The 27,407-nt window shown below is 45.2% G+C and overlaps 1 protein-coding gene across 3 annotated transcripts; it reads left to right on the forward strand.

Annotated features, from left to right (window-relative positions):
* Positions 1 to 4: 4 nt before the first annotated feature.
* Herp (Homocysteine-induced endoplasmic reticulum protein) lies at positions 5 to 27,407 on the forward strand. Of its 3 annotated transcripts, none has more exons than XM_077686348.1 (10): positions 5 to 163; positions 1,159 to 1,331; positions 6,682 to 6,759; positions 9,142 to 9,225; positions 10,449 to 10,573; positions 13,162 to 13,299; positions 15,943 to 16,114; positions 17,007 to 17,149; positions 17,868 to 18,009; positions 23,955 to 27,407. In XM_077686348.1, the coding sequence occupies exons 2-10, from the start codon at positions 1,191 to 1,193 to the stop codon at positions 24,129 to 24,131; spliced, it is 1,200 nt and encodes a 399-aa protein (XP_077542474.1). In that variant the 5' UTR covers positions 5 to 163; positions 1,159 to 1,190; the 3' UTR covers positions 24,132 to 27,407. The 3 variants fall into 3 exon arrangements, with proteins under 3 accessions (XP_077542474.1, XP_077542476.1, XP_077542475.1); XM_077686350.1 differs by having other exon boundaries at positions 17,010 to 17,149; XM_077686349.1 differs by having other exon boundaries at positions 14 to 245.

Here is a 27,407-nt window from a genome sequence, read left to right on the forward strand (position 1 = left end):
ACTCTCGTTGCGAGGGGTCCGCCAATGAGTGAACGACAAATCTTCGGCTCTTGCGGAACATTAGAGGGGGGTTGGGACAATTTAATTCCAGCGGGTTTTGCCGCTTTATGCGCAGTAAATTTCTCGTGAACTGTATTCTTCGCTCATATTCAAGTATCGAAAGGTGCGTGCACCGTCCATGATCATTTTCTTTCTCCGCGCGTGATCCCGGCGAGCGCTGTTCGGAATTCACGGTCACCAGGGAGGTTTGTGCTGAAATTGATTCTCGCTTCTTCCTGTGATTCTAACGGTGCTTGCAACGCGTTGAAATGCTTGTGAAGCGTCAATGTCAGCTCGTTAGATTGATCGGATGGTCTAAGCTGGGTATAAACCGCGCAAGCGCTTCACCGTCGATGATTGCCGTGCTGTCAGGGTCACCTGTGCCGTGTTTTTCGTAGAATGGCAGAGCTGTCCAGAGGAAATTTCGCGCAGTACTGCCATTTCTTTTCTTGTGTCTTTTGTTTTCCTTCTGACTTTTCTCTTTATGCACCACGCTAAAGTCGTTAAGCGCAGTTGCAGCTGGTTTGTTGCCGAATCGATGTTCGGGATAGTTCTGCTAGACGCGCAGTTTTCGTATCTCTGTCTTGGTCGAGTGGTACAACACCACTGCGATGGCGACCCTGGAGGAGCAGTTTGATGCAAGGTTTGCTGTAACTTGGGTCTTCGTACAGCGCTAGCAGCTGTGCACAATCTCCCTGCTTAAATTTCCGTGGGCTGTGCTTGGTGATAAAGACGTAGCCCGCGCTGCCAGTGCAAACTGTGCGAGCTCTCATTTCTATCTGCAGACGGAAGGCGCCGCAGCTGCACGCTCTCTTGCTCTTGTCTTCAAACTTGTAGAGGTTCGAGAATTTCAATGGCACGCGCCGATCGTATTTTCTATGCGCTGATGGTAGCACAGCTGCCTCAAGGTGTCCTGTGCGTGCATTAGGTTGAACGCTAGGGCACGAATGCGAGCGTTAGTTTCGTGTTTTGACCATGTTGCTGTTTCTGCGCTGTCTTTTCAGTGTTTGTGTTTAAGAAACATGGTCAAACGAGCATTCGTAGGGCAATCGCTACCGCCTGTAAAAGTTGGAAGCGCGCCAAAAGACTCATCCTTTCGTGTGTGTGTGTGCTCTACAGGAGACGAGCAAGCATTGCGGGGAAGTGCATTTATGGCAGCTCACGACATGAGCACTTGCCTTGTGATTCGGGCCCCCCACCAAAAATTTGGCGACCAACAGGTCTACTGTTCCCTCGACTGGTCCGTGCAGCAGCTCAAGCAACACCTGTCAAAAGTCTACCCAAGCAAACCTGTAAGTAACGCGCCCAAGCAAGACAACACATCTGCACGACCGACGCGTGCATCCCCGACACCTGCCGCAATGTTGCGCAATATTTTGATGGCTGAATACTTGTGCATTGTCGGCTGCGTCGATGCCAACAGGATTTGAAATGTAATATTGGCCTCTAAGATTGTCTTGCCTTTTAACTTGTCGTGAGTTGTTGCGTGCATTGTTTTGCACAGCTTGTCTTCCAATCTCGCGTGACTATTGTAATAATAATGTATACAAAATTAAGGCGAGGTTTTTGTGTCTTGTCATAAACTACTTTATACACTGTTTTGTTTATGGAACCACACTGATGTGATATATAAGGTATTACTTGAAACGCTTGTTTACTGCATGCCCTGCTGTCTGCGCAACTTCACGCTATAAGATGGCAATGGCAATGAAAACTTTAAAAAAATCAGGGAAGGAGAAGCGAATTTATCTTTCGGCCTTCTCCTACGCACCAGGTTGTGCAATTGGGACATTTCAAATTTCTATGTTCAGTCTAGTGCGATTTTCAGTCTCACATGTTTTTTTCACACTTTAGTAAATGCTGAAATCCAGATTCTTCTAAAAAGTTCAGTAGGAGATATTTTTTAAAGGTGCGTCGTTTTGCGTACAAAAGTCAAGGCTTCAAGGGGGGTCAGTTGGTTCTTTGTTATATTTAGCATTGTGTGCTCAACAATGTCGTGGGACAGCACACAAATGGTCTTGTGGCATATGTATTCGTTTTCTGTGCCGTTTGTTTCTGATGGTTCAGTGAAATGTGAAATGGAAGAAAGGTGTGAACTGAAAAGTATAAACACCTAGAAAAAATGCTTTGAAGAAGTCTGCTGAGTGAGCTAACGACTGGTTCTTCATATTTTGAGGCAACTCGCTTCATATTTTTAGCGCTGTTTGTCATCTTACAGCCAAAATTAAGCCTTAGCAATCTGTATGCTGTGTTGCATCATTTCTGTAAAAACTCCATAAACTTGTTTGAGGCATTAGCTCAAACATTATGTAGGGGGCGCTTTGTGAAGCTCTCTTTCTGTGTGAATAGCCACACTTGTTTGGTTCGTCTGAATAGGTCGTTGCCTGCGATAACAGCGCTCTAGGTATGCCAGATGGCGATTTCTTTAACTGTTGGAAACCAATTGTCACTGAAACAAAAACATTTATTATGAAGGGATCAAGCAATTACTGTTGTGGCTTTCGGTATTAAAAACAAAAACTGCACTACTTATGTGAATTCCGTAGCCAGTGGCTTAGGTTTCTTTTTTTAATGCAACAGTCGTGAGGAGGAAACTGGTTTTGCATATCACTTGCAAGGCTGAACGAACATGTTTTGTATGCAGCAGTGTCGCTGCTATTTAGCACTGCCGATCTTTAAAGGGGCCCCACAATGGGGATATTCAAGAGGTGACAGTGTCATCGACTTTCTATTAAACTACTAATGAGTTGTCTGCTTGCCATGCTTGGTTTATGGAATTTTTACATACGTATACGTAACGCCTCCAGGAAACTATGCTGCAAAACCTAGAATAAATTTGTGCTTAATAAATCAACTACAGAACAATAACGTCAGGTCAGGTGGCCGTAGCTATGAGCTCACCTGTAGCCCCCAAGGCAGGTTCACTGCCAGAATATGACGGCAACAAGGACGAAACATGTCAGCCAGTGCTCTCCCAAAGCCTGCAACAAGGGAGGAGTCGCAGCAATTACTAAGTGTTGCCTATTTTTAGAGAAAAAAAGTTCCTAAACTGTGAAAGTTCTCTGGCATCAAAAATCTTAACTGCTGCCACTTTGCTCAAGTCGAGATTCTGGCAGGTCTTTTAAATTCATTTGAAGTTGTGAGCATAGTCATGCAGGTTAGCTAATGCAGTAAATTTTTTAAACCAGCCAAGGTTTCTTAATCGAACAAGTCGAGTGCAATGCACCAGTACATCGCTGTTAACTGGCAGCCAGCAAAATGTAAACACATTTTCGGTGCTTCACTTGCCCTAAATAAGGCTGTCATAGATTAGCTGCACAAGTATTAATAAATAATTGTTCAGTTCAGCCGCGAAAGACTCTAAACTGGACATGCATGCCGAGAAATCGAAAGTAATGTGAATACTAGACATGCAGAAAGTCTCCTTGTCAGCCTATACAATAAAATATCTACCAGTAGAGGTGGATAAATATAAATATCTTGGACAAGTTTCCAGCTCTGATAGCGCAATGGAGGGACGAGATAAACAAAAAATTTGGCAAATGTTGGATTCAGATAGCTCACATTTAAGTTTGTCTCCCACGAAAACAGGTGCTCTAAAGTCAGCATTTTGCGCTACACTGTAATTGTATAGGAAAGCCAGACACACAGCAAGCGTGCTAGAAATGGTGTCCGGGTGACTTTAGCTGCAAGTGCAAATTGTTTGATATTATGGCATGGCTCAAAATACTTCACTGTGGGGTCCCCCGTAACTTTTTAAGCCCAGAAGGTATCCCCAGCACACAAGGGCTATCCAGCACACTGAATATTGGGAACCACTGCTGCAGGGTAGTCCAGAGAAAGTAAACTACAAGTCTGTAGGGGTGACCGAACAAAGATGGGTCGCTAATGAAAGGAATATAGCATAGGACAGCTACCATTTGTGGCAGACAAAACTTAATTTGAGCCTGCCGCTAATAGCAGTGCTAAAATTAGTAGTACAACATGAATTCATTAGCTTCTTCGGTGAGTTGACACTCATCATGCACAAAAAGGGGATGCTGTTAACAATCAACCTTTATTTGTAGCTCTCAATCTAACCTAGATATATTGCAAAAAAATCGTAGTGCAATTGGCTGTTATGACGTCTCTATCATTGTGCTGAGTTTCTTTTGCTTGTCATAATTAGTTTGTTCCCTGTGTAGTTGTAAACAATTCTAAATTCCCCTTTGCTAACAATACGGGGTGTTCTAGGAGAGAGGTATGATTAAAAAAAACAGCTGTAGCTACTGCTTTATTATTAGAACTATTCTGAAACAAATGATATGACATTGGACTGCCCAAACTACTTATATGTGGGTAGTTTTATCGAAGCAAATATAACGGATAACCATCACTTGAAGTGTTAATAAAAATAACGTGAAGCCACCGCTCCTAACCATTCCAGCAACATCGCAAAGCCCCAGTAAAACACAGTGCCATGCTTGTCTGGCTGGAAAAAAACAGTGCACCTTCCAAGTTTTATGAAGCTAATTAGACCTGGAAATGGGCTGTCACAAATTTAAAAAATTTGTTTCGTGCACCCCTCTGAACTGTGCCCCAATCAGTTATTTTGTGCTCATTCAGTTTTGCTGTTTAATCGTTCGGCTTTGCTGTTTAACCAAGTGCACAGAATTGATTAGGGGCAATTTTTTTAATATCACTTCGCAAATTATGGGCTTATCAATTAAAACAATTTGTATTAACCTCCGTGACACCGTAGTAACACATAACTAGGCATGTGCTATTTTTTTTAATTCTACCAAGTAATGTCTAATTCGGCTGTAAAAGAAATTTTGTATTTTAAAATTTCAAAGTACTCGGCACCAACAAACAGTTGAAGCTAGACATGTTCCTCCCTGAAGAAAAGGTCATACAGTCTAGTCCACTTATAACAATATCCAAGTGCTAAGGAAATTCCATCGTTATAACCGATAATTGTTATAAGCGGGTTGCGAATAAAAAGATGGAACAGAGCTCAAAACATTTTATTCACATGCCAGCAAGGGGATACTACTACTAATTTGCGGAAAAGAAGCCACGGTCGGTCACCTTTGCTTGCCGCGTGTGAAGCTAGCGCAAATCTTTTCGAAGAGCATCTACAGGTGCTTCACCTAGCTGAGGTAAATGTCCTTGGGGGAAACAAAGTCCCCGAGGGACTGTGTCACGCATTGGGCCTCCTACGAAGACACTACCTGAGTAGGCTGCCCAACCGCGTCATTAGAGTCGTCACTGTTGCACTTTTGGTGCACAACATCACCGGTTTCAATCGTTATATCTGATATCGTGCACTGGAGCATTGTAATAAGCGGTTTATTTCAAGATAGAAAGAATACAAAAGTTGACGGTGCCATAGGTGTTCATCGTTATATCCGATATATTGTTATAAACAGTATCGTTATAAGTGGACTCGACTGTATATAGCTCTCTTTGTCTTTTTCTTCGGGATATCCACGTTGCATCCCTTTCACACTCTGGGACACGTTCGCTTGCATAACCTAACCAAAGTCGAGCACGCACGCCACGATCACCTCTCCCATACGGTTGAACACCCGTGCAAAATCGTACGGACGTCGTCGGAAACACGATACCTTCTATTTCAGGCATTACCTTCTTTTTTTATTATGGCTGGAATTTCACTTGTGCCACCTGTTCTTCTCTCCTTCACTAGCACGCCTCAAGGTCAGACTCCACTGCCCCAAAGAGGGGAATGTTGAAGGCGATAACACTTGTGAAAGGCGTGGAGACTGGCAGATGAAGCGCTTTTTGCAACCCAATAGCTACCCATGGGCAATCTGCGCAGCAACATAGTACTCCACAAGAGGGTTTTTTTTTTTTTTTTTTTCGCCCTTTTTCAGTAAGGGAGACTATTTTGTTTTGGTGGGAGGGAATTAAAAATTGTGGTGACCGGTATGAGAGGGGCATTTATTATACAAACATTGACTATAAAAACTGACACTGAGGTTTGTTAGTTTTGCATCCGTAAGCGGAGAGTGAACCACAAAGACCGGTACCGGGCACAGTTGATAAAGTTTTAGTTTCAATGTGCATGTGCAATACGTGGAACTGTTTTTCTTTATTTTTATTGCTTCCTGGCTTCCACATAAACGTACTATAAAAGTAAACTGCATTGTGGTTGGCTCACTGAACGCCCCCCGGAAAGTTAACTGGCAGAGGGTTTTTTTTTCTTTTCCTTTTTCCTTTCTTTTTCTCTTTGTGCTTGGTGTGCCTGTGTAGGGTCACGTTATTCAGTGGTGGTGGCTCTTGATAACGACAGTAAGGGTGGTGTGCATCTCATCCCAGCTTGGAGCTACTGCTGAAACATCCTGGGACTGTGGCTCGGCATTAAATGCAAATAAATATTTTCGACACCAATTATCATCTTGAAAACTGTTTTGCATGTGTCGAAGTTTATCGACTTGCATGAAAAGAAATGTTCAGTCAAGTTTTTTTGTTGTGTCTGTGGTAGGTGGTTTTCTTTTCTCTTCTTTTTTTTTTCAAGTGTTCGAAATATTCAAAGAAAAAAACAATTCGTTTCGAAGGCAAAATTAACTGTTCACCCGCGCCTGCACATTTCATGGATAAGCTCGATGACTGGCCTTGTGCTTTTCTTTCAATGCCCAGAAACCAGAAGACCAGAAGCTGATTTATTCTGGGCAACTGCTTGATGATGAAGTGCCCCTGAAAGATGTGTTTCGACTGGTGAGTAGAGGCATACCTCTCAAGCATAACTGGTTTGTTTTCATATCCAAGAAGATGGCACTGCACGATAGTTTCATATTGTCTGTAAACTTCGTCAAAAATGAATGTAACTGTATGGCATCAACAAATGTGTTAGAGTAGTGGGTCCAAAGTAGAACCCTGGGGATCCACAGCTGGCACAGGGAAGTTGTGAGAGTTGGTGCCAGCATTTTAGTTTGTCCTACCTCCTAGGTAGGGGGTGAATAACTTGCAAAAGAACAGAAGGCAGGCTGCACGCAGACAGCTTATGAAAGAGCACAACCTACAGCAGCAGTCTGCTGCTGATGCAGACAAAACCTGCTAATGTCATCTGAAACGTGGGTTCATAGCTGTTCAGTGTGACATTTTATTTTTAAATGCTTTGGAATTTGACCTTTTGTTTCCAGCTTGTTTTATCTGTATCTTGCAGATTTCTTGCCTCGGTTCCTTGCTATGTCCTAGTCATTCCAAAAAGCACCCCCCCCCCCCCCCCCAAAAAAAAAAAAAGAGAGACAAGGTGATGACTACACTGGTCTCATCATCTTGTCTCTGTCCATGTCTTTTTTTTTTTTTTTTTTGCTGCATTTTGGATTAAGGAGCATCACGCCAAGTTTTCCACATTAATCAAATGCATTCCTTGTTGCACTGCTCCAAGTATGTATGTATTGTGTACAGGTGCCTTAAAAATTAAGTTGCGCACAAGCTCAAGAATTTGGGTATATCAACACTGTGGGGCCTTGCCCCCCACCATGTAGATTTAGAGGGCTTCCCAATACAAGAGCCATCTCCAGGATTGTGATAGATGTCTGAAAGCTGTAATGGGAAAAAAAATTATAGTCTCAAACTCTTTTTTTATGTAATCTACATAATTCCTTTTGAAGGTGCCTGTATTGTGCAACTGCTACGATTTGATTTCCTCAGTGTTTTTGTACATTTTATTTTTTTCCCCGAGCTTTGAACCACTCATTTCAAAAGAATATTTTCACTTGAGTAACACTAACATTCTACCGTGCCACATTCATTAATGCATTCATATGCTTGCTTCGTCCTTCATACATGGTTATGACACCATGCTACCTATGTGTATGCGAGCATGTCGGCGCCAGGGATATCCCATTAGTTGCGTTTTCATGTACGGTGCCGTGTCTGCTATTATGTTGTCGTGCCATGTGCACAGCCACCATGTTAAGTAGGAAATGGGGTTAAAAAAATCATGCACCCATCTGTCTAACGACGAGGATGGTTGAACGCAAAGCTTTTTTTCTTGTGAAGGGATTTCTTGCTTGTCATTTGAGTTTGGGCTTTGACTCGCACAGGATTTGGGTTTTGAGTCGTTGATCTTGGACTTTTGATCGCAGAGGCTGTGACTTCAACCCTTAGCCATTTGATTTCGCACGAAGAAAGGGGCGCGTTCAACCATCATCATCGTTAGACGGAGGGGTGCATGATTTTTCGGTCTAATTTTGCACGGCCATGCACCCCTGTTCAAATCCACACTGCTTTTACCGTGTCGGAACGGCGCAATCGGATAGACGTCAGCTTCATAACTGAGGGACCCAGGTTACTAGATTCTTACTGTGGGACGCATTTTATTTTCCTTGCGTCATCATCATCACATGCCATCCCGCTATGTAAAGTTGGCTTTCCTGCTGTGCGTTTTTGATGCGACATGCACCATCAGTGAGCCATAGCAAGCTTCGCATTAAAACTGCCCTGTTTGTGCCTTCCCTTGTTAGCCCATCAACTTACCCTAAATTCCAGCAGTTGCGCAACCTGCTCGCTGGCAGCGGTGTAGTGTAGCGGTGTAGTAGCACCATCATTCTTTTTTTCCTTCTGTTGCCTGCAGTTCTGCAGTTTTTTATGCAGAGTTTTTGGAGTCATGCACTTGCATATGTTGCATAGCTGTACCACCACATATCTCCTTGAGATTGAAACAAAAACTGAGCAAGTTTCTGTGATTTGTATTCAGCAGTTCATGCAACTAGGTACCAGCACCTTTTTTAAAACATCTACTACATGCAATTTTTTTTCTTGTTTCTTTTTTTACACTTTATTTCACTCCTCATTCATTTGCTCAGTTGGACGTGTCTCGGCACTCGTGTCGAGATGTCGAACAACTCTTGTTCTCTATCGTCCCTTATTTCTCTTGACAGTTTGAAGTGCTGTGATTCCTGGGACATTTTGTGCTCTTTGTAATTATCTTTGCTTTTACTGTGAAGGAACTGTGCATACTTTTAACCTCTTCCATTTGTTTTACGTTTTAAGCTGGCTGCAAAATAGGTACTTCTCTAAGGCAGCCTATCATGATCCTTTTCTTTTTTTCTCTCTCTGACTTCGATTTTTTGTTTCTTTCTTTGAACAAAGGACGTAGGCCAGACGCACATCCTCCACCTGGTTTGCAAGCCTGCAAAGGATTCCTCCGAGGCCAAGCATTCACCAATCCCCCTTGTATGAATTCTGCTTTGCTATCCACCTGGCTTGTATTGTTTTATATTTCTATATTTCTGTAACTCTTATGGACCTTGATACATATTTAGTTTGTATACTCTGACTATGCGAAGCTTAGAAAAAGGGAGCCTCTAGTGAGGCTCCCTTTTCTTCACGGTTTGTGTGTTAGTATAGCCTTGTTTTGTTTCCTGAAAAATTTGTGTTTTCATCTTGTACTCAGCCAAATGCTGTGTAAAGGAGGTAATTTCAGTGTGCATCATTATACAGTACGTGAAGTAGGCCAGGGCATTCCATTTCTTTAAATGCCATAAATAAACCAAGTTGCTTGTCACGAGAGAATTTGTCTTCAGGGCAGCTGTAGTATTTAGAATACTTGTTGCAAAGCCTCGACCACCATGCAGTGAGCATATAAAGTAGTACTGTCACCAAAGTTTCGGTTTCCATTGCTTCGAGCCCAGAAGGCACGTATGGCAATACCACACCATGACATCATTTCTTGCAAACTTCAAAAGCGCTGCGGAAACCAATGGAGGCACTGTTTTGACCACCCTGCCAGCTGCGCCGCCTGAAGGCGTTTAGGCCTATCATCACGGCAGGTATATATGAGCACGTTCAATAAAAGCGCATATGAGGACTTATATTGCAATTCTAGGCTATATTATCAGTTTCTTTCCTTCGCGTGGAACTATATTTTTGGCAAGAGTGCCGTTCTGGCAAGCACTTTCACCTGTAGCTCTGCCTTTGTGCATCAGTTCGTTAACACTGCCAGAGCCTAATCACCACTCACCAGCCCGGGCGTGTGAAGGAACATCGCAAGTTTCTGCCAAACATCGGCTGCATCACCTTCTGTTTCTTACCCTGGGTGACATCACGCTGATGTCAATTTGTTGCACGCTGCTCCCCGTGCTGTTCGGTTGGCTCGATAAATGAGGTCAAATGAATGTATGTTCCACGCGTCACAGCCCATTCATTTTTCGGCAAAGGTATTCTGTTAGGTAATAAACAAAGCGAACTGTGCAATAAAATTATCCCCAAAAATTGGTGCCAGTACCCCTTCAAAGAAAGTGCACAAAAAAGACAGGCAACGGTAAGGGAGCAGAGAAGACATCCACGCTCTGTTATCAGATCCTCCCTGACCATGCCAGCACTTGATTGCGCTGCAGTGTCGCTGTCCACAGGTTTTGTCCCACGAATTCACCTGGCTTTGTGTTTGTGCACTGCAGATGGCTTCAAGCCAGCCTGACCTGGACATAACTGGCGGATCAGTGTCGCCTGTGCCTTCTGCTTCGCCTGTGGCCTCGCCATCTTCGCCTGCCAGTACTGATGGACTGCGGCACCGGGGCACCAGGTAGGTCCCTGGATTGCTTCGTGATAGACGATGACCTTTGAATCGTGTGTGCGAACAGTAAGGCTAGTAGCTGTTTAGAGAAAAGTCTTGCCCAGAGTACACTTTTTTCTTTCTTTCTTTTTTTTCACTTGGGTTTGCGCTGGTGTCTTTATGTGGGAGTACCGTATTTATTTGAATATGGGGCGAAGTTTTTTTTCTAAAATCCGTAGTCTCGAAGTCATACCCCGCCTTATATAAGGAGCTCAGTGTGTGTGTGTGTGGGGGGGGGGGGTCTTTACTCTCCAAACTGCACCCTTTCCTTATAATCATGACCACCTTACAATCAAATAAATACGGTAAGGTGAAACAGGGAAAACTGCATGAAGGCAGGGTTGGCATTACTTAGTGTAGATGCTAGAGAGCAAATTGTAGCCTATTTTAAACACACCTAGCTATTACAGTTGAACCTCGTTATAAGAGGCATGGATGTAAGAGACAATTGGGTATTAGAGATGTTCACCCACATGGATGGCCGCCCTATCTTTCCCATTCAATTGACCTCTTTTATAAAATGACATCGGATGTAGAAGATCGTTGGTTATAAAGGACAAGTTATCCTTGAATTTCAGTCAACAATCTTTCTTGTAACGGACATTTTAACTTCAGACTTTGTACAACTTGCGTACTTTGTTTTTTTTTTATAAACCATTCTCGCACATGTGCGTATTGTTAAAGGCCGGGAGAGCCAAGGACTGGCATCATCTAAAACCTGTAACTTGGGACATCCCAAAAAGGAGGGTGGAACATCCTCTTGTATGTTTCAGTATCTGGTCATTTTTAACACGAAAGTGTTTTATGCCGGTGTCCACCAAGATCTAACTGACGTTATATCCGTCGCGGAAATGACATCGGCAAAAAACTTCGATTGACATGGCGGCGCCGGGATTCGATCCAAGAACTCTTCCGTCGCGATGAGAGGTACGAATCGCGCTGCCGACTACGCTATCAGCACACGCGTGAATAGGGCGACAAACGCACCTTATCTAGGGAGGCGCCAAGGCACCGACAGTTGGCGCCTCGATGCCAGCGCCTACGTGTACGGGGGACGCGTAGTGGAAGCTGTGGGGAAGCCGACTTGCTGATGTCGCTCCGGTGTCGTGACGTGACACGGTCCGTTGCAGCGTGTGTTCACCAAACGATTCGCTGACAACTCGTTTGGTTTCGTTCGCACGGACGGTTTTCGATTCGGATTTAGGCAATGCTCCGACGCGTGCAATCCATTGTCTAACTTTGGTGCCATACCGACGAAATATAAATAGCGTCGTGCAAGATCATACCGATGCACAATAAACATTCAACTGCTCCCGTGAAGGCACATTTCACTTTCATGTTTTACCGGTTCCTATGGAAGAGGGAACAACCACAGTTTTAGCTGCTAGGGCTAATTTAATAGGGTAGGCAGCAATTGTGGCATGCTCAGCAAAAATAAAAAATGTCATGACATTAGTTATGCTGGGTGGCTTCAATATTTTTGGAAAATCATGTCATGCTTCTGCTCTGTTTTTCATGGTTGTAAGAATCTTACTATTTTTGCTTGCATTTGTGATGGCAGGAATGTGGCGGCAAATGGTAATTCTGTAGAGCATTTGCCTCATACTTGTGCATAAACGTGTAGTGCACCAAAATTGAAAGTTCTTCAAATTCTCACGAGATCAGCACTACTATGAATTCACAATGTGTAAGCACAGTAAAAGTTTAAAGGTTTGAAATAGTATAGTTGAAATAAAATCCCACAGCTTATCGTCCCCTCCTTAGTTTGCTCTGCCAAGCTTATGTTTACTCAGTCGCACCGCAGTGCCAGCTGTCAAAGTGGTTTACGTCACAGCGGAATAACTCAGCATTTTAAATCTGCCATCAGAAACTCCATGCGCTATCATCTTGTTCAGAATTCACATTTGTGGCAGAGTTTCGTAGAGGTGCATGCAAAGACCTCACCCCCTCGTGTACACAAACAAAATGAACTGCTCTGTTTTGTGGGCTACTATGCCTCATCATCCATGTGGATTCAAGGTGTGCAGTCCAGGTTTAGTTAATTGCAAGTTTCATTCCTTTGTGCATCAAACAGAGTGCTGTTCTTGGTTAGTTTCTATCAACATGTGTCAAAGCTGTTATCCACACCTTGCCACTGCTGGGGAAACATGCAAAAATTTACGTGCGTGGCATATGTGTGCAAGCATTGCAGTTACAAACTGTGCCGAGGGAGGGGGATGCAGAGGGGTTGTGTTACATTGGATATATTCCGCAACTATCGCATGGGTTCACCATCTGCATAACTCCATTCTGCCTTGCTTACTACACTTAAGGCAATTTGCTCAAAAAGTGATGCCAGCTAGTGCTTGAAGAAAATGAGAGCCAATAAAATTCTCAAAGGCGTCATGTCACTCTTGCTAATGGCCAGAATCAGTTTTTCAGACACTACTTGTATAAGAAGTCTAGAACTCTGTAAGGAGGATTGCTGGTGGAACCAGCACGGGGAACCTCTTTTAGCCTGCGCATGTGTTTGCTGCTTCACTTGTCCCTGCAAGTAACCTCTGTGTTGTACCTTGCAGCAACGTTGCCATCCCGAACGGTCAACTGCCCTTTGCCGTGGGTTTGCCACCCGGAGTATCAAGCCCCGAGCAGCTGATGCAGCAGGTGGCTCTCGCTCAGCAGTTGTACGCGCACTACTTCGCCCAGTACATGCAACTGTAAGTTGGTGTCCCCCTTGTGTGGTGTGCGCCTGGTGAGCAGCTGAATGTCACATTGTGTCGCAGTTACTGGTCAAAGGCAGTAACATTTATTAGCAATGGTCTCCTTCATGGAATCCCACCGGTAGGAATTTGCCAGATTAGCTTGGTCAGGAACAGGGTATGAGTGAAACTCTTTAAAACTACTTGGGGATTTCAGAGTGGGCAGCCTTTTCTTTCTTTTTTTTCCACATGGTCAGCTTCGATGGCAGTGAAGCCAGAAGAATGTTGGAATTCCTCTGCAGAGACCAGCACGTACTGGAATGTTATCCTTTGCTGTTCTCCACAAGTTGTTTTGGGCGTTATCAAATATCTTGCATTGTTAGTGAATGGACAAGCCCCATGTCCTCAGGTAGAACAGGCAGCGGTGCAAGTTTGCAAAGTTTCATGATGTTTTTCAAAAGTGTGACAAAGATGAGGAGACTGCTATCCCCTCATGTGCTGTCCTTTCCTGGAGATCTGTTCTTTCTCTTGCTTTTGAAAGAATTTGAACTTTATTCTAAGCTTAATAGCTTTATTATTTTTAACAGCACAGCTGTTTAAGCTTGAGCTTGGTCTGTTGGCATTTGCAAAAAAAAATACCATGAAGAAATGATTGTTGATTATAGGGTTTAATGCACTGAAACTACGCAGGTTATGAGGCGCACCATAGTGGAGGGCTCCGGATTCATTTTGACAACCTGGGGATCTTTAACGTGCGCCCAAATCTCTGAACACACGCACATTTTACTTTTCGCCTCCATCAGAAAAGCGGCCGCTGCGGTCGGGAATCTTACCCGTGTCCTTGGACTCGGCAGCACAACGGCTTGGCCACTGAGCCACCGCAGCGGGTACCACGAAAAAAAATGCTGAGCGCACGTGAGTGTGCCCCTCGTGAGGAGTGCCCGGTGTGATCTCTTGCGTCCTCCTCACCTCGCCAGTTCACGTGCGTTCACGCCTGGAGTGGGGAGCACAGATGCGGAGTTTGCGCTACAGACGCTGAGTTCGCGACACCGGTTACCACGGGTTCTAGCACATGCTAACACGGTACACTTGGGAGAGATGTGAGAGACTGTGGGCATCTATCCTGGCCTGCCAGTCATGGAGAACTTTCAGGGGCAAGTTCAGAAATCCATGTGAGGTGCAATAGCCGTGTCTCCAACGGGCCGCCAGCTGTGCTGTTTCTCCAGCCTTGCACCACTAGTGCGAGCTGTGCCTCCTCCTCCTCCTCCTCCTCCTCCTCCTCCTCCTCCTCCTCCTCCTCCTTCCTACTCTTCCTCTTCCCTTCTCTCCCTCTTCTTCTTCTTCCTCCTCTTCTTTTTTTTTTCCCCTTATGTTTTTGGTTGTTGATGCAACTTCAAAAATGGGTGGAGTTTTAACAGTAGCTGGGAGGACTGTTAGTTAGAAGCCCATGCATCGCGGAATCATGACAATGCAGGACGTGCCTAACAGAATGTCTGCCATTTCCACTTACCCATTGCGACATCCGAAGCTGTTTATACCGAACTTCAGTTGTTTGAATTGTTTGTGTACGTATGTATTTCATGTATTGCATTATTGGTTATATGTATTCAACTACTTTCTGCTTCTCTTTAGGGTCCTGTTAACATTGTTCGACTGTACAAGATTCGTGCAGTTTTGCTGCCAGGCACCTTTGGAGGCAGAAAGACAAATAAAAGCAGCTCCTGAGATAAGTGTGTCAAAGGCCAAACATGTGTTAAAGAATCTGAGGATCACAGTTGAGAGGGTTCACTAATAGACAAAGAGGTTTTGAGAAGCTGTAGGTTGCTTATTATTGCACCTTTCACTGTGCGGTTTGCCATAACCTTGCGGGCTTTATGTGGTAGAAGAGAAAACATTGAAAGTGAACCTATTTATGGGTGCAATTTTATGCAAATGAGATTCTGCGAAATGAACCAGCCCTTCCACCCCTCTGGAGATTTTGCAAAAAATAGGGGCAGTGAGTTTTACGGCCCACTTTCTTATCCCTCTTCCATTCGTATTTTCCCCCAGTATTTGTGACAGATGAAAAAATGCAAGGGCAGCCTTGTTTGTGGGGCTTTTTGGGGGGAATGCAGAAATGCCCAGGTTATCTAGAAGGGTGGAATGTTCTCCATGAAATGTGGCATATAGCCTGGCTGTTGCTTTTCAGGTATCGTGGCTGAATTGTCCGTTAGCATATTAGCTACAGTTGTGGATGAGCGATTGGGGTATTGCACAGCTGAGCATGGGAATGATCATCTCATGTTGCTGGTGCTGCCTGTCTGGAGGAGGCGACGAAGCCACATGCACTGGGTTTTGGCTCACGTAAAGGACCTAAAATTGATGTGTGGCAGGCCACTATGGTGCACCGCTTAGCCAGCATGTAGCCTCTGCACATGAAAGCACAAGTTTAACTTAATAGTCTTGTATTTGACTTTTGTGCATTGGTAAGCTTACTTTGCTGATTTGAATCTTAATGTTCTCGTCGTATTTAGCTGTTGTGCACTGGTCTTGCTTCGCTGATTTGTGTCTGTGTGCAACCTGGCTCACTTGCCTATTATTATCCAGGCTTGCCAACTTGTTGATTAGGGTGCAGTCCTGGAGTGTATGTGTAATGGGGTGCTTCCCTATGTGTGCCCTCAGCATGCACCAGGCAGTGCCCCCCGTGGCCCCATCTGCTCCGGCCCCAGCCAGCAGCAGCCCCCCAGTGGCACCCGCAGCTGCTGCAGCCGCAGCGCCCCCGGCCCCACGGGCTGCCCCAGCAGACAACCGCGGACCCCGCATGAATGCCCAGGGGGGCCCGCTGCTCGATGAGGTGGGGGCCACTTGATCCGTCCCTGTGTAGCCCTGCCGTGTTCCTATAATTTACCGTGCACCAGCAGCACGTTTGTTCTGAGATTTTCTGTGTGAAGCTCGGATGGAAGTGAAGGTGTACTTTGCACTGTCCATTTTCATTTCAACAAGTGTTCGGATGAAGATAAGTATTTTTTGCAGTCTCGACCAGCACAGCCGTCGTTAAAATAGCTAGGGATGCTACCAATTTGCAATTTAAAAGTTGGAAAGTGTATGCCATTGCTCAGTGGTCAGTTCAGCGGCGGAGCACACTACAGTGGGTCCTTGCTATAGCGGAGCTGTGGATTGTTTTGTGCGCAGAGCAAGAGATGTTGCTGTGACAGTGCATGCGGGGCCACATGTAGAATACCCCAGTGGCCGAGTACATGAAGTATAGCTCGCCCGTGGGAAGGCTTCTGTTAGCCAAAGGGAACACTGAAACAGTGGCCTGCAAATGGAAGCGGAAAGCAAAAATGCTGGTGTCCACAACACGAAGTTCGCATTGAAGAATCCTCTTTTGGCTGACCTAAATTACTCTAATGCCTAGCTCTGCAGTGTGCCTTACAGCCCAGTGTAGCTTGTACACTTGAATCCAAAATTTTGCTTTAATGGTTGCACATGTAAGTATGAGCGGTCTGTCCGCAAAAATAAACAAAAAATTACTACGCAGTACCAGGAGCATTGTGTGGTGTTTCAGTAGGGAAAAAGTGGCGCCCTTTGGTGAGTCAGACACTCATCTTCCCACGTGTGTGTCACAAAGCACGATGTTCAGCAATGAGTTTGGCATTCCCTGATTAGTGTTAGACCCGCAGTGCCCTGCATGGGTGGTGTGCCGTGTTGATGCCCGAGGGGCAGCTGGTGCGCTCTGTTCCCAGGAGGAAGAGGAGGCAGCCCAGCGTGACTGGCTGGACTGGGTGTACACAGTGAGCAGGGCCACAGTCCTGCTGGGGATCGTCTACTTCTACTCCTCCTTCGGAAGGTTCCTGGTTGTCACTGGCATCGCTCTGCTTATGTACCTGTGAGCACGGTTTCCACTTCACAGGGAGGAGGGTGTCAGAGGCTTCTGGGGCTCGAACAAGGTGGAAAATCGCCTTCCCAAGTAACGCGCATGCCTGTGCTGTGGCAGCTTGGTGGCTTGAACATTTTGCCACCAAGTGCAAAGCAAAGGATTTCACTCGGGGCTCCTGCCACTGCTGTATTTTATTGAGCTCTGTTTTTCGTGTGCGCGCTTGTGTGTAGGCACTGAGGTGTAAGATAAATGAGTAATCTTGGGTAACTTTTTGTCTTACTGTGCACAGCAAATAAATGGTGAGACTAGTTTCTACAGCTTTTTGCCAGTTTGTATTGTGTGCGTATTTTAAATCATTGCTGTTTAATTTGCCAATTTCAAGCCTTTGTGTGTCTGGAACTAGCGCAGCATAATGTTTGACACATGCGTGCAAATGGAAAGCATAAAGAAGAAATGCGTTTGTGTCTCAAGCAAAAATGGCAAGGGCGTATCGTACTCTATCGTGGTGGTGTATGCATTCGTCGTGCCAGGCATTAGTGCCTGGCAGCTTGCTCATGTAAAACTTCAGTGCAACTGTGGCAAAATATGTGCTAGGCGGCAAGAGTGCATTTTTAGTCGCCAGGGTAAATTTTGTCTTCATACTTTGCAATGGGAATGGAGAGATGCGGGAGGGGGGACAACGTTCAAAGCGTGTCCCGTGGGCAGTGACGAGATGTGGTGCCTGCAGGTACCAGGGTGGCTGGCTCCTTGGCCCCCGGCGGCAGCAGCAGCAAGAGCGCGGGCACGACCGGAACCGTGCGAGAGAGGCCAACAACGAGCAGCAGCCACAGGCAGCTCCGGTGGCCGGGCCTCGGGAAGGGCCGCAGCAGGTGAGGCCTCTTTCGAGCTTGAAGAACTTGGGGGGGAAGAAATGGGGGCGGGAGTGGTGTACTGTGTGGTTATTGTGGGACGACAGTTTTGCCTGGCATGCAGCATACATTTGGCAAAACCTGCTCTTCTACTTTCACTGTGTGGCACTGGTTATCTATGAAGTCTGCTGCTGCCTCTAATCTTGCTACAATCCACTCCCGCACCTGGCAGTGCTTTCAACTAGAAGAGGTGAAAGCAACCGAGACTGGTTCAGCACTGCTCTGTTATAGTAAATAGGAAAGAGCAAAGTAATCCTCTGAAAAAGGGCACAATACAGTTTCCCACCTAGTTGAACATGTACATATATGAAACCCAGATAAGTCGAACCCCGCTACAACAAACTCCGCTTCAAAGGGACAGACAACTGATTTATGTTGAGTATATTTTCTCTGCCCCAAATGAAAGGACATCACTTTAAGAAGCGGTTTTGCTGACAGCGCCCTAGAAATGTGGAAATCGGAATTTTATATCTACTAGCCATACGTGGCCCGTCAAAAGAATGCTGGCGGCAACCATGACAGTGAGCCGTGTGGCAATATGCTTTTTACTGCACATGAGATAAAAACCGGGGCTGTGGAACTCCATAATACAACTTTCAAGGGACCACACGGAAGCGTCTTATGATCGGGGTACGGGTAAATGCCGGCTTAGTAGACGGTCTCAGGCGACAGGTGGGCTAAGGACTTTTTTAAACTACTATATTTAGCGTGTTCCCGTGTAATTTGCAAACTTTTAGCTAAATACCTAAGTTTATATAAGCAAAGAAATGCCTATTTTGTGTTCCCCTCCTCTCCACAGCATCTGCACTAGCCTGCCAGCCATAAGCCGCGCACTACACGACCCCCCTGCTGTCCAGCGCTATTTATAGCCCGCCAGCCCTTTGCCGCCTGCCTCGCCTCGTGCACGCGCGAGATAAGGGTGACGTGGTCGAGCAAATAGAGAGGGGAAAAGGCGAGAGTGTGAAACTGCCAAGGCCAAGCGAAATGAACAATTGTACAAGGCGTTGATGGAAAAAAGGTGGGAAACAAAGGAGCGGAGCGACAACGCGGCTTTGAAAGACACTGGTGAGCAGGGAGCAGAGATAGAGGGAGAGGGAGCGTCGGGAAAGGAAGAAACTTGGATCGAGCGGGGGAAGAAGGCGGGTGTTCGGTCATCACTATGGGGTTGCATCGTGTGTTTTCGCATTCGTCAGCTTTGTGGGAGCGTCAAATTCGCAATCTGCCGGCCACCTGGACTTTGATTTCTCGCGGTTGGCGCTTTGCGTTCTGTTGCCTCGTGGGGCCATCAGAGGTTAACTCCAGCCCTCCAGTACCGCCTGCTTGCTAGTGTATGTTCAGCAAGTGGTCGGGCCCACCTGCAGATCTTTTCACATCAAGCAGTGTAAACAGGGGATAAGAATAAAGAAAGGTTGAGGTGAGGGGGCGAAGCGGTGTAAAAGATAGGAAAAATGACGGTTTACCCCGCCAGGGTCCGTCGTATGAAGCGGACTGCGGGCACCAGAGCGTTGTATAATCAGGGTTTTTAATGCATTGTTTCTATGGGGAGTTTGCCGGGACTCCGGTGATCCATCGTTAAGAAGCGGGTCGTCATAAGATCGGGGGACATATCAGTGGGGTTTCACTGTATTTAAAAACTTGTCCCTGGCTAAAACAACAATAATGTGCAACCTTTCCTATTCCTTTATGCGTTGAATCACGTTTTTGAATCGCGCATTGAAACCAACGGAGTTGTTTGAACACACATGGTAGTGTCGCGTTTAGACACTACATGCCGCCATCTTTCAAACTTCAGAAACTTCAGGGCAAAATTAAAATCTTTTCCACCTGTTTATTTAGAAATTCCTTGTGGTTACCCCAGTAAATAAAATGCTGGATTTCAAATGAGCTAGAGGACATGCACTCTTACAAAAATTGGTTGTCTGTCCCTTTAAAGGAGCCATGAAGAGAAAACGCAAGTTTGGGTCATTCAAAAGATTGCCTCGTTAGAATCATACTGACACCACTTTTAACGTAAACATCACTCAAATGAGCTACATAATTCGGAAAAAAGAAAATGGCCATGCGACTCACTAGCTCGTTTCCCGCAACAGAACCTGTTATGTCATATGTGCCAGCTCTGCGATTGGCAGAGGCCGGAAAAAGCAAACGCAAATTAGGCAGAACTTACAAGCTTGCCGAACGAGCTATTTGCGCCTAAATTTACGGCACATTCTTTTTATATCAGTAAGAATGGTGGGAAAAACAGTGGAAGTTACGAAAGCACACGTAAACATAGAAGTATCGATACATACTGCTGTTGGTACTGCACGCACTAAGCTTGGTTTAGCTGCACAGGACTGCGGGACTTTAGGGTTGTCTCAGACGACACTGGCCGATTGAAGCAAGCAATGGTGTCTTACGTGACCATATTTGTCGAGCGAGCACAATGTTTCACGAAACGATTATTTTCTCCCTGAACCAGGGGTGAGACAGCTGCGCATATTGCGCAGATTTGATACAAATATGTTTGCCTGCGCCAGGCTGCTCCAAAAGCTTGAAAATTGCAAAAATTGCGCCAAACTGCTCCAAAACAGTCTGAGAGCCAAGTATTTTAACGCTCCCGTCAGTTTCAATGGGGAAAAATGCTTACTGACGACATAATTCTGCAGCACCCCCAAGGTGATGCTGTTTGTAAAAGATTAATTGATTGATCATTCAATAAAAAACCTGCATAAAAGTGTCCCCGAGATAGTTTTTTCGAAAGTTACAATGTCGGGTTGCACATGTTATATTTTGTGTGTGTTCAAAGTTTTCCCATCGAAAACCATGGCAAAGTCCTTTAGAAAAAATATTTATGTGTACTGAGGCGTCAAACAACTTGTGCAAGTTGATGAAAAAAACGGCAATATTTGGAGTGCCGTATCTCCGGAACGACATCACTCAGCGCCGCCATCTTTGCGTGGTGAAGATGTGACAACGGGGCCGCCGGGCGAAGCAGAATATTGCTTGTGGTTCAGGCAGTGCGCTCTTCGCCGATTTCTACCTTGGCGGCCGCTTTTCTGATGGAGGCGAAAAGCAAAAAACGCCCGTGTGTACGAGATTTCGGCGCACGATAAAGATCCCCAGGTGGTCAAAATTAATCCGGAGCCCTCCACTACGGCGCGCCTCATCGCCTGCGTTGCGTCGGCGCGTTAAACCCCTCAATCAATCAATCAACCTTGGTTTTAGTTATTGGGGTGGCTCGGTTTACATTTACTCATTTCATCTGTTGCGGGAAGTTGCGGGACTCGAAAGACAGGAGTTCATCAAAAACAACGTGGTGCTCGCGAATTCGCCGTGTTTCGGCCTTGAGTGTGAGGCCGGTGCGTGCTTGAAGTGAAATTTCGGACTCATCGTGGTGTTATAAAACGCTTAGTTATTGCTGCTTTTCACAGCGAGCTTGGGAGCGGCGGGAATGGGCGATCGACGCTGCAGAAGTAGCGGCGCAGGCGCAGTGTCCGATAGCGGGACAGGCTGTTATTTCACGCTAGTAATTGTGGTTCATTTATCTGAAGTGAAATTTAATGCCAAGAGGGAGGCGGCTAAACATACCAACGTTACTCGAATTATGATCGTATTGAACGTGCGCCTTAGGGATTGAAATAGGAGGGCTGGTGGGGTGCGATGACTGTCACCTCACTTTGCGCAACTTTTGCCGTGGCTCTACACTTGTGCGTAAAGCCGAGTCTGGGATTACAAAAATAACAATTTCGGCATTCACATGATAATAAAAATGACTTAAGATTGCTTAGTTTTTCAATTCGATATTCTCAACGGCACTCCACGCTATCTATGCATAGAGCCTATAAATTTAAAAATGATATATAAAAAGGTAGTGCAATTCGTACCTTGTGATACTCTGGTAGAAAAAACTTTATTGAAACGCTGTTTCAGTGTTCTGTATATTCAAAACTGATTAAAAACTGCAGTTGTCTCCCGTGAGTTGCCGAAAATTTTATTTTTTAGGCTCCTAAGATGACATAATAAATGTCGTTCTTCTGCTCCAAATCAAGGTTCTTCTACTCCAAAATCGAGGTTTCGCTGCTCCAAAAACTGCTTCCAAATCTGACTCAGCTGTCTCACCCCTGCTGAACAAAAACAAGCCAGGTTTAAATACGGTCAAAAACAAACCAAAGGCAGAAAACGGCATGCCACGGTATGGTGGCGCCATCTTGGTGTGCTAACAGTAAACAAGGCTTCCCAATTGGCTGTAGAGTGGTCGGTTCCCGTGACGTCATTGCAGACCACGAAAACGCGTGATTTAGCGGGAAAATCAAAATTTTAACTAAATTAATTAATTTCTAAGTGAATAAAGCATCGTTTGCATTCAGACAAGCGCTGGGGGCACTAAAACATGAAATCTTTTGAATAACACAAACTTGTATTTTGTCTTCGTGGCTCCTTTAACGAAATTTCTGCTTCACTGAAATATTTCCAATTCCCTGTCGGCTAGCGAAGTCCTTGCCACAACGAACCATTTCTCAGGCTTGCTATCGCTTCAACGAAATTTTCGCTCAGTGGAGATGGGCTTGAAAATTTATTTTGCACTAAAATAATCATAACGCCAGCCATGTGTAAAATTTATACATCCACACCGCTTAGCTTCACAGAAAACGTCTGCCCACATTACCATCCATAAACAAACTCATAGAAGTAGGTCATTGTTTGATGGGGGTAACGGGGTGGCTGGCCGTCTTTCCAAGAGACACAGGCCCGGTTTGCCAACCCGAAGCTGCAACCAATCCGCATCCAGTTGGAACAACGCGAATGTGCACTGCTAGCGCTGCAACGTGATATATGCATTGTGTGTCATTGCCGTTTTCTTCGATTCTTTGAAGTCAAAAACAAAAAATGTTTTCCTGTTTAGTCTTGAACCCATGTCATCCTATCTTTACCCCGAGCGTGCACTTGCCATAAAGGCAAGCCTAAGGTCAGGTGCCCCTTTGCCCTATCAGAGGGGGAAATAATGGGTGTGCCTCCTGCCACAAGCGAGAGGAGGGCTTCCTACCACCTAGCAGCTGTCTGCAAGTAATCAGCGCGGTAGATGTACCTTGTTGTACGTGAACGCATTTCTTCCCCCGGTGACTGGCTCTTTACGTGTGGGTAAAAAACAGTTTGATATCCACTGGTACATTCGTTATCCGAATAAACACAATGTAATTGTGTCACTCCTTTTTCTTAAGATTGCATTATGTGGTCAGTGATGCGGATTATTTATGGGTGTACTTCGCTTGCCCTTTTGTGGTGTGTTGGGCAGATTTCACCATAACAAAATCTGCTCCAATGAAATTTTTCGTACCTCCTGTCAGTTTTATTGTAGTGGTATTTGACTGTATTTCAAATTATTGCCTATATTGAACACACAAATTATCCCCTTGAAAATACCTAGTACAAGTACAGAAAGTTGTGCGCCTGCCTATTTTCTGCAGCTGTAGGATATTGGAAGGTGCAGTTTGCCCAAAGATACGTACTTGCAGCCTGGGAGTCACTTGGCATGCACATCATCACCTGCCCGCTGTAAGGTTCAGCCACGTGCAAACGAGATGTGCAAATTGCTTTGAAAAGTAGAGAGTGGGAGGGAGGGAGGTGGTTGGGGGGGGGGGCATATCATCCACAGTAGCCATCCTTTTTTTGTCCTATCGGAGTTTTCTCTCATCCATTCAGAGCATCTACTCGGGAGCAAGATTCGGGCACGTGCAAATGGGATGAACCTCCTCCTGCAGGTTAGCGAGAAGCCGGTCGTGATGGCGACCACAAGTCAGGGCATACCGGTGTACTGGTAATGCTAGCCTCCTGTGTTCGTGAAACAAACACGCGCACGTGCCAGAATGCATTGCCTGCTAGACATGTGGGTGGTGAGAGGCCAAGCGCTGCATGTGTCGCTGCAGGAAGGGGCTGGTGCTGCACAGCTGGACGGAGCCGGGGACCAAGATGGGGATGCAGCGGTGGCACCACCGCCACCCCCAGAGCCCCGGGTGTCACCCGTGGCAATGGTGTGGACCTTTGTGGCCACCTTCTTCACCTCGCTCATCCCCGAGCAGCCGCCGCCGGTCAACGCCAACTGAAGTTCCTCACCTGCCAACTTCCTCTCGCTCCTTCTTTTTCTGTGGGCTTGGCGGAGCCACTTAAGTGTTTCAGAGAGAGAGGGAGGGGGGGCAGGGAAGAGAGGGTATGGCACAAAGAATCGCGTAGCTGAAGCATTTGGCCAAGACTGGCGCTCTGGTCATCTATTTTTCTTTTAACAAGTGGCTTTCCCGACAAAGGCAGTGTCAGCAACTTAAGAAGGAGAAAAGAAGAAAAAACAAGGCCAGTGTAGTGTGTACCACATATCAGAAATGCAGTCCGAGGCCATGTGGGTGTGTCTGTGTTCAGTCTCCATTCTCTTTCTTTAAGAATAGCTCCTGTACCTTCTTTGTTCGTGGTTGTCTGTCTTACCGAGTAAGTCTTACCCAAGGATGGCGCCTCTAGGAGGCCTGTACAGTGCTTTGTATTTTTTTTGTGTATGTGTGTGTGTGTGTGTGTGCAATAGCGTTTCTACATGATGCCACTTCCGAGGGGGGGAGGGGAAGGAAAAACATGCATTGTGGCAGCATCACTCAATTTTTTTAGGCCAACAACTATTTGTGCACCTGGCTAATCAGTAAGCAAATATTTTAACGCAGGGTGGTGCAATAACAAAAAAAAATGGCATAACACGAACAGTACAACAACAAAAGTACATATTTTCTTTTTATTTTCAGGCCTCTGGAAAATAGCCTGTGTCGCACATATGTGTGTGACACAGTGTAATGACATTTTATTATATTAGCAAGCATGTTTGCCTTTGAAGTGCTGCACACTATTTGCTGCTTATTTAGCAAGCGTTGCATCGTTCATCTCTAAGAGATGACCCCTCCCCTTGTCTACAAAGGCTTTACAATACTGCTGAGCTGCTGACAAATGTACAGCTGTAGGGCATTTTAATTATACACTTATGTAAAGAATTGTATATAAAATGTCAGGGCAAGGAAGGCAATTACGAAAATGCCATTCACACTCTGCACTCTTTACTAAAGGTACACTGTAAATTTTCTTTTCTCCTTGCACTCTTCCTACATCCTCTGTGCAAGTGGAAACTGTTAAACAGTAAAAATTCAAACAGGTGTGAATTCTTTTTTTTTTTTTTTTTTTCCTCCCTGTACACAGCCATACCTGTTTGGAAATGCAAACGCTGCTGCAACTTCGACAGAAAAGCAGCTTTTGCGGCAGCTGAGTGCTTTGGGCATCTCATTTTGTTAAAACAAAGATGTGCCATTGTTTGGTTTTTTATTGCAATGCTCCTGCGAAGAGCGCTTGACTAAAGGGACACTAAAGACGTGTTTGTTTCAGTCAAAATGTTGGCCCTTCTGCAGTCCTCTTGCCACTTGTTCAGCCGTACTAGGGGCATTAATTGCTTAACAGTTTCCCACATATCGGTTCATGCCGTTTGGCTGGATACCTGGAAATGAATGAGGCACCAGTGCAGTGTAGCAGCAACCAAGTACAAAACTGCCGTCGAGGTCGTTCGTCGGTCGAGCCAATCGTGCCCACCCAATGTGTCCACGCACTGTGTGCCTAGTTGCTGCTCCAGGGAATAAAGCTTTGCTAAGCAGTGAATCTTTTCCAAGGGGGCATTGCTAAAGATTTGACACCTTTTTCGCAGCAATGTGTATAAGGCCAAGAAGTCGCACATGCGATCGAGTTGCGGGCCTGGGCAGCCTGCCACGTGTATAACCTCCATTTCATCAGTTAGCGACAAAAAAGATGCCATGATCACTTGGTACACACACCCTTTTGGAAGTATGTCTGGAGTGGTGCTTCCAGCAATGCTTTTGCACGGCTAGAGGCAGAATTTGTAAACTGTTGAGGTGATAATTGTGGTCAGCCAGCAACATTACACATTCTGAATGTTGCAACAAAGGAACTTGTTAAAGAAAGGTACAAACAGCATGCAGGGCTAAAGGACACTTCAGTCTCCTTGTCACTGCATGTATGCTCGTTGTGCACATAGCACACTTTTGAGCTGCTCAGACTGATTCCGTCCGACGCATCTCTCTCTGTTCATAGTCTTCTTTCAGCTGATTCGCACACATACCGCACACGGCACTTGCTCGCACATTTCTAGTCACCTCCCAGTTTGGCGGGAGAACCTCGGCACTTTAGGGCGGACACCAGCCGGTTCCCATGCAGCGCTCTGTTGCAGGGGGGCATTAGCAGTTGAGCAAATGCAGTGCTCGCAAGAGCTTTCTGTGGAAGCAAGAGCAAAGGCAACCAGAGTAAAATGGTTGTGCAAAGATCTTATTCAATAAACATAACCGTGAGGCCCAGGGACAAAGCGGAACCACTGTAGTGAACTGGGGTGCTGCAGGGGGGTAGCTTGGGTGAGCTGGGTTTATATTTTTCCCTCCTTCTTTTTGTGCATTGTTTGCAAAAGTATAGCTTAAGGCTTTTTTTTTAGACACTCATTTATGATGCAGTCTTTGAACAAATTGCGATGTTTTTTACATAATCGGTGCAAAGGGCAGGAAATCTGCACAGGGAAAGCATCTTCAACTTTTCTTAAGCAATTTTGACTTAAGCAACTTTTTTTTTTTTTTTTGTTTTTTCCGTCAATAGTGTCCCTTTAGACTAAGCGCAGAATAAGTGCCGATTCATTACAAGGCAAGCGCTGTTGCAGAGTGTTTTGTTTGTTCAAGACAGGTCTTAGTGTAGATGGACAGTTTGCAAAGCTCGTGTGATAACTGTATAGCATTTGTTGTTTCTCCTTCTAGGAGGCCAAGACGGAAAGTTATGCGCGAGTCTGTTGAAAAAAAAAATTGTACTTTTGTCTTTCAAATGCTTCTTACTATTATGATTATTATTAAGATGGCCTTGTCGTGTACGCTTGCCCCCCACCTTGGTGTTGGAAAATTGTCTAGTCTGGAGAGGCATTAAGTGCGCATGGGAACTGGGAGGAAAATGGGGCAGGGGTGGGACAGAAGTGCGGTTTTCATGCTGCCCCTGTCCACTACCTGCTCATCCTTCCTGTCTATGCAGCGTCTATACTCCAAAGTACACTACTCTTATATTTTGGCCTTCCTTTATTTTTTTTTTATTATTTTTTTTATTATTATTTTTTTTTTTTTTTTTTTTTTTTTTTTTTTTTTTTTTTTTTTTTTTTACTGTTCTTGGCAGAGAGTACATTGGCTGGCACAAGTGCTTCTGCAGTGTAGGATTTGCCGCACGTTACCCAAAGAATGTGATTTTTTTTTTTTTTTTCCCTGTACATAATGCTAGTCCTTTGCTTGCTTTTCTACTGTGTAATAAAGATGTTTACACAGTAA

This window comes from Haemaphysalis longicornis, unplaced genomic scaffold, assembly GCF_048455015.1.
Source record: "Haemaphysalis longicornis isolate Haplotype H1 unplaced genomic scaffold, Haemaphysalis longicornis Haplotype H1 scaffold_1, whole genome shotgun sequence".
Lineage (NCBI taxonomy): Eukaryota > Metazoa > Arthropoda > Arachnida > Ixodida > Ixodidae > Haemaphysalis > Haemaphysalis longicornis.

Excerpts from the sequence above, each read along its gene's own strand:
- Herp (XM_077686348.1), top strand. The coding sequence starts at position 1,191 with ATGGCAGCTCACGACATGAGCACTTGCCTTGTGATTCGGGCCCCCCAC. Across the intron at positions 16,115-17,006 it reads GGGGCCCGCTGCTCGATGAG|GAGGAAGAGGAGGCAGCCCA; the intron begins GTGGGGGCCACT and ends CTCTGTTCCCAG. Across the intron at positions 18,010-23,954 it reads CTCGGGAAGGGCCGCAGCAG|GAAGGGGCTGGTGCTGCACA; the intron begins GTGAGGCCTCTT and ends GTGTCGCTGCAG.